At 41.6% G+C, this 12500-nt stretch overlaps 1 protein-coding gene across 1 annotated transcript in view; it reads left to right on the top strand.

Moving 5' to 3' along the window:
* The first annotated feature begins 6894 nt into the window (after positions 1-6894).
* Positions 6895-12500, top strand: part of reck (reversion-inducing-cysteine-rich protein with kazal motifs) — a 100091-nt gene continuing 94485 nt past the window's right edge. The window contains exon 1 of the mRNA XM_084049023.1: positions 6895-7093. Within this exon, the coding sequence (XP_083905149.1) occupies positions 7015-7093 (79 nt within the window). The 5' untranslated portion in view covers positions 6895-7014. The remainder of the gene's footprint in view (positions 7094-12500) is intronic.

The raw sequence follows: 12500 nt of genomic DNA on the forward strand, positions 1-12500 counted from the left end.
ACATTAGCTCATGAAACGACGTGTTGTGACCTCGCAGATCGACTTTTTGTTGCTATTTAAAAACTGTTTTGCCTATAATGACGTGCCCAAAATTGGGACGGCAGGCTAATAAACAGTACATACTGTAACAGTACAGGGGATGTGACCAGTGTCCCCTCTCTATACCATCTGTTTCTTGTCATTCCTCACTGTATTATTCCATGAAGCAGAAAATAATTAATCTTCAAAAAGAAAAATTATATAAACAACAGACCTAAAAGACATCTGCTTAGTGGCCGATGCGTGTGCAACTATACATCAGACCGAAGCAACATCTGGTTGTCGCAAGTGGCGACGGGCCTAATGGACATGTGTACCCCGGTGGTCCGACACGTCCAGTCTGACAATGGAGCCAATGTTGAGATTGGAAGTCTGTTGGTCAGCCAGACTGCTGGCCTGAGGGGACATATTGTACTGAATGCCTGGGTGAAGACAAGGCATACTCTCTTTATTAGCCATTGCTAGCGTGTGGTTTGTTCTATTGGAGTGGTGGTCAAGTGTGTGTGTGTGTGTGTGTGTGTGTGTGTGTGTGTGTGTGTGTGTGTGTGTGTGTGTGTGTGTGTGTGTGTGTGTGTGTGTGTGTGTGTGTGTGTGTGTGTGTGTGTGTGTGTGTGTTTGCGTGTGTGTCCAACAAAGAACACTTCTAACCAAGCTGCTAACTCTGTTGCATATCAACATAGTGTTTATGCTTGGACATACTTGCCCTGAGATTGGGAGGTCAGGGTTCAATCCCCAGTCGAGTCATGCCAAAGGCAATAAAAAGGGTACCCAATATATGCCTCCCTGCTTGGCACTCAGCATCAAGGGTCGGATTGGGGGCAAGTCCCTGTGACTAGCATCATGTCCAGGGAGATTTACTTGTACACAAAGCTGCCTCACACTAAGGAAACAGGCGATAGGCTCCTGACCCATGTGCCACGTGGTTTGGGAACAGTTGGCTCCCAAGGCTTAGTAGTTAGGGGAATTTGCACGAAAAGTAGGCAACCTCACATTATTATTGCAATATACAATAAGTTATGAATTCGTTTTTAATTTGCCATCAGTACTTCTGAGGAAAATTCTATAACCTAAAAATATATATTCCAACCATTTTAAAACTTTCCCTATTTTGAGCATGCCATTATCGGTCTAAAGTTATATTTTTCAAATGTATTTACAGTATTCTTTTCAAAAATAGCTAAAATATAAAGATCTACAAGCTCGCAATGCATTGTCGTATGACGGCGTATAAATTGGGCTTATCACACAGTAACTCCACTCCACAAGAAGGCACCACCTGGGGACAGGCTTCAGCACCACGGACAGTGCCTGGCATTGGCTAAAGACTTGTTTATCAGTGTCGCCCGCGCCCGAGAATTTTAAACACACACAAAAACGCAACGCAAAACTCTGTTCTTTGTTGTTCGACAAAGTACAATTCAGTACAATTCAGAACCTTTAACAGAGTTAAAGGTTCAAAAGCTGTCAACTTGTCTGCAAGTGTGTATGCACCTGTGCTGGGTGTATGGGCGTGTGTGTGTGTGTGTGTGTGTGTGTGTGTGTGCGTGTGCGCGTGCGTGTGCGTGTGTGTGTGTGTGCGTGCGTGCGTGCGTGCGTGTGTGTGTGTGTGTGTGTGTGTGTTGGTGTGCGTTATGATTAAACCTCTTGTACATACAGCACGGATGGATATGCTATGTGTAAATATGTAAGTACATACCGCTAACCCTAACCCTAACCCTAACACTTATTCTTTCTTTTTTCCCCTTGCTCCCCCTGTCCCCCCCTCTTTTCTCTTTTTGGAAACAACAAAAACGATGAAGCTTGCACAAAGATGAATTTCATCCACTGTTTTACACCTACAGTATAAACCTGTGATATGTGACAATATAGATGATTCTGATTATTCTGATTCTGATTCTAACCATGTCAGATAGTGTACTTACAGTAATGAACTGTTGTTACTTCAGAGCTAACAAGTCTATTGGCTGAGCAGAGCAACCATTGTGTGCCTCATTAGCCTCATTATAAATCTTCATGGCTACCGGCACAAAAGACTGTCTATTGTACTTCATCTTGGGGTAGATGAATCTGTCATTTCCCCTTCTTCTCAATTGCCCCACAATCTCCATGTGGTGGGGTTGTGAGTGGTTGTCCATAATAACATCCATCTTCCTTGCTACATGCACCTTCGCCACCTCCAACCCCGACAGAGCCCAGCCTTCCTGACCAGCCTGTTCAGGTTGCTAGTGTGCCCGCTGCCCACATCGAGCAGCCAATGGCCTCGCGTGTCGACTCTCGACACACGTCACATTGTGGTATGGAAATTTCTCCTGTCAATATCTGTGTTTTTTCTTATTTTGAAGTTTGTTTCTTGTATCTTAATTTGAAGTGATGGTCTTGTTTTTCCTGTCTTCCATTGTAGTTGTTACCTGTCTTGTCTCTCTACCTTGTGATTATTGCTCATTTGTGTCACTTGTATCCTGTTTGCACCAGCCAATCGGTGTGTTGATTGTCCTTGAGTTCAACTGTCTCTTGTTCTGTTTCCTTGACTGTTTGTTGGATCGTTTGTCTTTGTAACCTGTTTTGCAGTTAGTTATTTTTGGCGGTTTTGCCAAGATCAATAAACTATGCCTTCAACGTCAAGATTTTGTATTCCTTGCATTTGATTTGGGTCCAACAAGACAAACAGCATGACAGCTGTTGTTTACAACGGCCGTAGCCACACTGGAGGCGTCAAGTGGGTGCAGAGCTTGATTCTGTTTTGGAGCGTCAATGGGGGGCTCAGACCATCCAAAATGTGTTGGAGCACCGCAGAAAGGTAACCTCTTTTTATTTCAAACTAGTATTGCAGTGTACTGTATGTATTCATTTTCATTTGTTTGAACATACTACAAACGTCTTTTAAATTAAATAGACAATGTGAACAGGCAGACTCACGCAATGCACATTGTTGTCGCTGATGAGTGTGTCAGGACTCAGGGCCTGTACAGTGTACATCCAAAACTAGTCTAGCTTGTAGATTGGCTATTTTCATCATTTCGCAGTAGGCAGCCAGAGGCTATGGCTATTTGTGGGCTTGGCATGGAAAAGTTTTGGGAAATAACAGATCTACAAGCTCACAACGCGTCACATCCCGACGTGTTGTGGCTCGTGGATCTGTTAGTTTTGCCATGTGACACTTTCGTGCGACAAAGAATGGAACAGCGCTTAAGTGGTTATTAAAATGACTCTATTGCTTCCATGGCCGAGCCCTCTGAATTCCATACGGCTTTTGTTACCTTATGATCCATGCACAGTGTGTAAAAGCTGGGAGAGTGGACCCACTGCGATCCCATTCTATTCATCCCTGTCAGCAACATGATGGAGCCACAGGGGCCACGGGGGGAGGGGCACAGTGCTGACTCTGTCCCCTCACATCCTCCCGGCTTGTACACTTTGACCCTTTGTCAAAGGGGACGTCTCTGCGGGCACAGATCTCCCCGCTGTTCCACAGTCAGGCGGCACAAAAGGGACGTCTGTCCCCGCTGACACAGGCATTAGGAGGGACAATGAGGAGACAGGCTGGGAGGCCCCGGTGGAACAGGGCCCTCCAGGAGAGAACACTTCCTGTTACAAGCTGGCGGACTGCAGGTCTGTCAGCTCATCTTTATACCAGGCCTTGCTGCAGAGCATCAGCACCAGGTAGTGGTGGGAGTTATCGTTCGTTTCAGTGACTCATTTCGTTTCTGTTCACTAAAAAGATTAGTTCCAATGATTCGTACTCTGTTCAGCGCTTCCGCTTCCCCGTTCCTGTTCCGTCCTCCTCACTTAGTTTAGTCCAATGAAGACGGAGGAAAGTCTCACTTCGGCCAGTCAAAATGTTGCATTTTGTAACTGACTGACTGAACCTCACGTCTCCAGTCCCCGTCCCCCCTCGAGGAATGATTACTTTTGAGGAAGTGACCGAGTTTGTTCGCGTTCACCACTTTGGCTGTAGGGAGCATCAGTACCAGGCCTTTGACTGTATACCGAGCATCAGATTGAATATTTGTGAGGCTGCTTCTAAAACCACACACACACAACTCTCACTTGAAATTCACTGTGAAATTTCACTAAATGTTAGATGTTGCGTTTTCTTTTTATTCGTTTTATTTGTGTGTATATCATTGTATATGTGTCAAGGTGGTTGTCCATATATTTGCTGCAAGCACTACCTCTCCCATTTCCTTTTTGTTTTGAGTCGGTTTATGTTCATGTGGTTATACAAGTAAAAGTGATTCCTTATTGAAAGCCAATTCCATCGACCACGATGTGCCAACTCAGACTGCGTGCTCGTGCAGGCACTCACTCGCCTATGCTCGCTCAGGTGCGACTTACGTGCCAAAAGGTCGTGTTGTCGCCGCACCTGTCTTGTTGTCAAGTGATTTAATGACACTGCGCTGACTGCGGTAACAAAAACGTTCCACTAACCCAACCAGGGGTGCCGATCCGGCGAGTGCGTCTTTAAGTGTTCTGCTAGTGCATGCAAGTTATCTTTTGTGAGATCATCAATAAATGTCTTCTTGCATAATGTCGGTGCAATGCCATTAATTAATGACTTTGTTGATATGGTGCTGAAATGTTGAAACATGCTGAAAAGTCATGAGTGAGTCGTGTGTGATAAAACATTATGACATTCATCGTAAAATCGTGCCACTGTGCTATTGGCAAACTGTTAATAAAGTACTCAACGACAGCGGTGCGTGCTCGATTCGGGTTGGGCCCCCGGGAGCGCGCACATAATTCGGCGCCTATGAATCCAACCCTCCTGGGAACATAATATAGCTCACATTCCCACCTGTAAGTCTAACAAAAAATAGTTCCTGCATGGAAAAGATTTGATTGGTATGGTGTATAAGAATTATTTGCATACCTTGCATTGTTGGACCAACAGAGCTTGAGCTTTTATGACTCATTAGAAAAGTGATTCTCAAAGTGAGGTCCGCAGACCCCCAGGGGTCCTTGAGGAGATTCCAGGGGGTCCCCAGCTAAAATGTGTAAATATAGTGTTAAAATATATATACCACTTTAACTCTATCCTACTGTGGAAGCCAAACCACAGAGATAACATTTCATATTGATATTTCATAATTCATAATGTGTATTGAGTAAAAATGGTATAAAACCTAAATATTTGAAGAAGATAAATAATTGCTGAATTCATATGTTTGTTTCATTGTATATGTATGTACAAGTATTGACATTAGAGGACGTTTGCTTTAAGAGAACATGTACCTTTGTGAATTAGTGTTGATTAAGAACAGGTGTACATTGTGTCACTGTGACATAAAGATAATTAGACTCAGTTGCTGTCGTCAATGGAACAGAGAGGCAGTCAGTCAGGTGAGACAGTTTGGAAGCATACAGTTTTCTTACAGTCTTCATCTCTCCTTTGTAAACCTGTGGAATATTATTTTTTTGTGTTTTGAGAGGTAGGCTATAACTTCATGTAATGTTTTTACAACCGTCTGGAGTGAATAATTTTAGTATAAGAACACAGCTTTTTGGGAAATATTAAAGTGAGCAAATGAGTATTAAAGTCACATGCTTCCAGTGGACAATTTAAACCTCGACACCTACATAAGCTCTTTTTTTTTATCTTGAAAAAATATTTGACATACTAATTATTGAGGCATTTAAACAAATCTTGCATGGGTGTCCCTGGCACAAAACAAAATATTTTCAGATGGGCTTCCGTGGCCAAACACATGTTAATGTGGGGTATTTTCCTTGGCATTGAAAACTTTGAGAACCACTGCATTAACCCCACCACCCCGCCCCTCTGGTGACCACTGACAACAGCGCGCATGCCTAGTCTGGTCCCTTGTCGGGTGTTACACCTACATTGGTGACCCATCGAATTATGTGACTCCAGAGGTCGCTGTGGTTCAACAAAAATAAAACAAGACCTCATTATTTAGCAATAGTACACAGGTTATTATCGTCATTGTGTTTAAATAAATAAATCTCAGTACGGGGCCTATAGTATGTTGTAGTGTATAGCTCATTATTTTTATTCATGCACAACGTAGAAAAGTTCAAAAAGGGCATTATTATTGCTTCCAGTCCCAGAAACTTTTAGAAACAACAATCTTGTGAAACGCAGCACACATCTGTTAAGGCTTTTTAGCACATTAATTCTGCATTCTGCAGAACTGATATTCTGGCCGACATCATAATTTATAACTCCAATAAAATATCCTAAAACCAAGAAAATATTTTTTTTTTACTCAATAACTCAAGTAAATGTATCAATACTGCAATGTAGAAACACTGTTACAAGTAAGAGTCCGGAATTCAAAATTTACTTGAGTAAAAGTATAAAAGTTTTGGTATCAAAATGTACTTAAAGTACCAGAAGTAGAAAGTAGCAGTTTTCAAATGTATAAAGTGTAATTAAAATATTTTGAAAATAGCAGATACAGAGCTGTAGATCAAAATGTTCTATATTTTCAAATGGCCGAAATGTATATAGGGCTGATTGGCTGAAGTGGGTAGGCCTAATGTATGTTTTGTAATAATAATTCAAATCTAGAAAGGAACTAACTAAAGTTTTCTAATAATTGCAGTGGAGTAAAAGCACAATATTTGACTCTTGAGATGTAGTGGAGTAGAGGTAAAAGTCTAACAAATTAGAAATTCTCCAGTCAAATAAAAGTACATCAAAACTACACTACAACAAGTAAATGTACTTAGTTACTTTCCACCACTGTTGAAGACCCAGGTCACAGATTTCGTTGCAACCCGGGGCTCGTCCGGGGCCTGCAGTTATATCCTCCTCCCTTTATATGAACTAGCAGCGCACCAACCCAGCAGCCCTGAAGACAGGCAGAGCGAGAGACACAGAGATCCTACAGAGAGAGAGAGAGCGGTACCCCAGGAGGATCCCATATGGAGCTTGATGCCAGTAGATCTCCACCAGACAGTATCTCATGTGTCTTTCTAGTTCACGATGCACTTTAATAGGACTTCACTAAGATGTATGTGTGTCTGCAGATAGTCGGGTGGTCAGTCCTGGTCGCCTCCTTCAACTTCTTCCATCCGATCCGAGCTCAGGGTAAGTCCGATCCCCGTTTATTATGCGCTTTTAAGTTTTCTCCGTTATGATCTCACTCCATAATAACTATAATAATTGATATGCCCGTAGTGTTTTATTATTGTTGCGTCCATCATAAGAGCATTGTTTGTGTATGTATATGGACACGGATCCGGCACAATGTTAGGTTATTCCCCCGAAAGCAGCAGAAAAGTAAAGTTTCACACAAGTTTGGGAGCAAGCAGAATATAAAACTTGTTGATTCAGTGACAGTTCTTCTTTGCTCACTAGGCTAAGCTGTAGTTTTATGTTTTATTATGGCTGTAAATGAAATGTTAATGTATGGTCTGCAGTACGTTGAGAGTACTTTGATGGGAGATGTTGTCGCAGAGAACAGAGAGGAAGTTAGCGGGACTGTAACGGAATAGCGGATCGGTCTGACTCGTTTGTACTCCGTACAGCGGTGTCGCTTGCCGATAGTGGTAGAAGAAGTAGTAGGCTACTCACTCACCTTTTTTACTTGAGTAAAAGTAGCAATACCTCGATGTAGAATTACTCTTGTTACAAGTAAAAGTCTGGTATGCAGAATTTACTTAATTTAAAAGTACAAAAGTAGCTATTGACATCAAAATATACTTTCTTTACCAAAAGTAAAATAGGCTACATTATGCAGAATGTCCCCATTTCACAAGGTATCATGTTTAAAATGCATTAAAATCTTTTGAAAATAGCAGATCTGCAATCTCACAACCGCTATTTTCAGATCGGCTATTTTCAAATAGCCAAAGTCTATATATATATATATATATATATATATATATATATATATACATGAACCACTTCAACTCTAGAGAGAGAGAGAGAGAGAGAGAGAGAGAGAGAGAGAGAGAGAGAGAGAGAGAGAGAGAGAGAGAGAGAGAGAGAGAGAGAGAGAGAGAGAGAGAGAGAGAGAGAGAGAGAGAGAGAGAGAGAGAGAGAGAGAGAGAGAGAGAGAGAGAGAGAGAGAGAGAGAGAGAGAGAGAGAGAGAGAGAGAGAGAGAGAGTTGAAGTGGTTAATGTAGCATGATATTGTTAATGTTTTGTAATTATATTACAATTCTACAAAGTAACTACGTCGTAACTAAAGTTTTCATATAATTGTAGTGGAGTAAAAGAACTATATTTGCCTCTGAGATGTAGTGGAGTAGAAAAGTGCATAACATTTTTAATATGCCAGTAAAGTAAGAATACCTCAAAATTGTACTTAACTTAAGTACAGTACTTGAGTAAATGTAGGCTGCTTACTGTAGTTACGTTCCACCACTGACAGCAGCAGAGCACAGCTTGTCAGCCAAATCGTCATGCAATGGAGTATATTATAGGCTATATTAGACCTGGAGCCGCCTTGGCTGTTGGTATATTTTATTATCAACGTGTCCTGTCCATACTGTTTTACAGTAACAGGCGTGCATTCAGCCTGGAATGTTTCAGTAGCATGTTTCTTTTGAAAGTATCAAGAATGTTGTCACCAGTGGACTCACATTTTGTAAAACACTGTTGCTGAGTAACTTCTGTAGAGGCATTATTATGAGTATGATTAATATTATTATTATTATTATTATTATTATAATTATTATTGTTATTATTATTATGTCGAAGTGGTTCATTCAAGTCAGTGGTGAGACAAATAAAAGGTGTGTGTTGTATAGCTACTATTAGAGTTGTGAGACATTTGTAGGACTTGACTTTGACCTGACTTACTCATTGTGTGAGTCAACACAGCCTTGAGGACCTGACAGCTTTCTCACCTTGTTGGTACATTCTTCTACCCATTTGGCACAAGACCTCCAGCTGTTGAAAAGTGGGGGTGTTCTTACTCATATAGACCTGTACAGCAGTGGTTCTCAAACTTTTTCATGTCAAGGAACCTCCCAAATTGATATCGTTGCTGTCCGGCAGAAACCAGCTAACTCCATTTTGACGCTTTTGCATTTTTTTCCCATAAATCAGGGCCATTGAAACACCCTTTACGTCTGTGTGTTGGTTAAAAAAAATATTGAACCAATGAAAAACATTAAAAAGCGCTTCTGACAACTCCATTGGATCCTCAAACTTTCTGCTAAACCAGCTAACTCCACCGTAGTTAGCTGGTTTTGCTGACTCCAGGCTCCACCCCCTTTTCACCTCCAACCTCAATGTGAGCTTGGAGGTCCATTCAGCTGTTCTTATCAATAATGACAAAAACTCCTAACTCCACACTTTTTTGAAAAATTAACATTTTGTGTTTTTTGCCGGACAGCAGAGATATATTATATATATTTGGCCACGGACCCCCACCTAAAAAGGTTTTGCCAGAGACCCGTAGAAGAGAAGATCTGTATTAATTGTTTTTTTTTTTTTAAACAATTTTGGATATTTTTCAAATATTTTCAAAAATAACAGATGTACAAGCTCACAGGGCGGCACGTAGATCTGATATTTTTGATTAGCCAACATATAAATGGATAAAGTGGTTAAAATGGCCCCTGGGGGTCCCCGGACCCCACTTTGAGAACCAATGCTATACAGTGAATATATATAACTATAACTTTATCTATAACTATAACTATATATATATGTATGTTAAGTAGGACTGTCGTAGTAGGCTACTCCTCTCTGCTACAGTATAGCGACTATTGTTTTTCGGAAGGGGTGCCTGTGTGTAAAGTGGTGTCGGGCTTATAAATTGGCATCTGGCCGTGTGTGGTTCTTTGAAGTTCCCTGGTTTGGGTCCACATGGGTGCAGGATGTGGACTTCTTTTTTTTTTTTTTTTACCCCGGGTAAATAATATCGCTTGGTGCAGTTTTCTCCTGACACGAGACATCTGTCTTGAACATGAAAGACACGGAGGAGCTCTTAGATCTTCTGGGTGATGCTGGACGGACACACATTGTCTCAGAAAAAAGAGACATTTGTAACTTCCCTCCGAGATTGTACGAATGGAAGCGGGTCCATTACTGTGTAGTAGTAGCTGATTTCTCTATCTGCTTCGTCGACCCCATGTGTTCATTGACTTGTTGTTTCCTGTGAAAATCCAACTTTTCCTCCGTTCCAAAACGTTTTTGCGAAACCTCGCTCTCTAGTCGTGTGTGTGTGACGTCTTTTTCTTTCCTTTTTTCGTGTCCTTTTCATGTTGAGTTGAGACTTTGGAGAGAGTGCATCTGTAACCAATTTGACTGGGCTACTTGAAGAGAAGGAGGGGGGCGGGGGGCGGTGAATGGCAACCCCTCTTTTCTTCATCTCCAATCTTCTCTGTCATGTCCAACTGGACAGTCCATCATAATGTGAACTCTATCAGTGCATGTAGGTATGGCGTGAATTCAACCAAAACCATTGGTTTATGCTTTTTTTATTTATTGTATAAAAACAACAACTTTGTAACATTGGCATAATTATATTATTAATACAGTATGTATTATCAATAATAAGTCATCTCATCAAATAGTTCCGTGCTAGTCCTCTGGGGCATTGGTTCTCAAAGTGGGGTCTGGGGACCCCCAGGGGTCCTTGGGGGGGTTCTAGGGGGTCCCCAGCAAAATGTGTTAATATAGCATCACAATAATTTTAATCACTTTACCTTTTATACTTTGGCTATCCAAAAATCGTTATTTTATTGTGTCCAATCCTTTGAATATATATATATTTTTAAGCGAACATTTGTAACTCAAATCTTTGCTTCTGGGGGTCCCTGGAACAAAATTGTTTGAGATGGGGGTCCGCGGCCAAGTACATATCATTTTGGGGGTCCTTGACATGAAAAAGTTTGAGAACCACTGCTCTGGGGTACTGGTAAACAACAACGTAGGCCCACAGTATCTCATATCCCACATTAACTTTGGTTAATACTACATTGATCAGGAGGAAATAAATTCCATGCTGTGTTTTTCCACACAGCCTTTAATTCTGTGAGCTGTTCCCACCTCAAGTAGACTGGTGTCCCTGACAGTGTTAATGGACTTAACTGTTTAGGCCCATTCACAATAGCTAAGTGAGTGTTTAGACAAATGAAGAGGTGTTGTAAGACCTCTCAGCCCCGTGCTTTGCTTTCACATGCTAATTGCATAAGTCAACACAAGCACTGCCTTTTGCTCACTTTAGCTGCTATGTTCCGCCATAACCATGACCATTTGGCTCTTCCCATGGACCACTATACCAGTGAAAGTGGGGTCCCGGGGACCCCCAGGGGTCCTTGAGGGGGGTTCCAGGGGGTCCCCAGTCAAATTGATGAATATGGTGTCAAGAGCAGTTTTTTTTTTTTACCACTTTCAGCCCTATTTTATACATCAGCTATTTGAAAATCAATCTACAAGCTCACACTGCGTCGTATAGTATCAATTAGGGAACCTTTACATGAAAATGTTTGAGAACCACTGATTTATTATTATATGTATGATCCTGATGACTATGTATTGTGTGTCAAAATGGTGCTCCGGCTTCCTGTTTGGGACTGTCGAATCCAACTGATTGTACCTGTATGAAAAGCACTAGGCGGCTGAAGTACCACTTAAACCCTCTAAACGTAGTAATCTGGACCTGTTGTGAGCTTGTAGATTGGCTGTTTTTGGCAAACGTTCCCCCCAGAATACTAGGGATGCTGGGTTTCAAGTGGTTGATGTCCATTTCCAGAAGTAAAGTATTTAGTAGTAAAGAGAAGGCCGACATGAGGGATGATAGGAGAGAATGGAGGACAGAAGATGAGAGGGAAAGAAGGGATGAGAAGAGATGACAAGACGGAGCAAGTATACAGGAGAGGAGAGAGAGAGTGGACAGAAGTAAAGAATGAAGGAAAGGACAGGAGAGAGGATTGAAGTGGCCCCCAGAGGAAGGATGGAGTGGGTTGAACGTAGCCTGGCATGGCCAGACTAATGTCACTGCGTAGATATTAGTCTTTAGCTTCGGTGTGGTCCGTGTGGAACATTCATTTCCAAGGGGCGGTTACAAACAGAATCAAACGTCACAGCAAAAAATATGTCCCACTTTGAATAGTGGTGGGCTCTCATTGGTCACCCACAACTCTGGACGGAAGGACCATCTGTATATGATCTTTAATGAAGTCACAAAAAGTGCATTAACTTACAAAGTTACATCCTTAATCACTGATCAGTAAGTCTGTCGGTCGCTCAGTCCACCTCTTTGGTCCCAAGCGACATATCTTGAAAAATAGATTCAAGCCTGTTCATTCATGTTCCCTAGAGCAGTGGTTTTCATGTCAAGAATTCATATGTATTTGGCCACGGAGCCACGTCTGAAAATATGTTGTGCTTGTGATCCCCATGCAAGATATTATGTTAAAATATTTAACAAATATTACACATTTTCCAATTTTATTTTTTAAATAACACGCCGCAATGTGAGCTCATAGATTTGCTAACGTTTGGTCCACGATGCCTCAGTGCAACGAAGTATACT

This window comes from Gymnoscopelus microlampas (genome assembly GCF_963454915.1).
Source record: "Gymnoscopelus microlampas genome assembly, chromosome: 22".
In the NCBI taxonomy this organism is placed as follows: domain Eukaryota; kingdom Metazoa; phylum Chordata; class Actinopteri; order Myctophiformes; family Myctophidae; genus Gymnoscopelus; species Gymnoscopelus microlampas.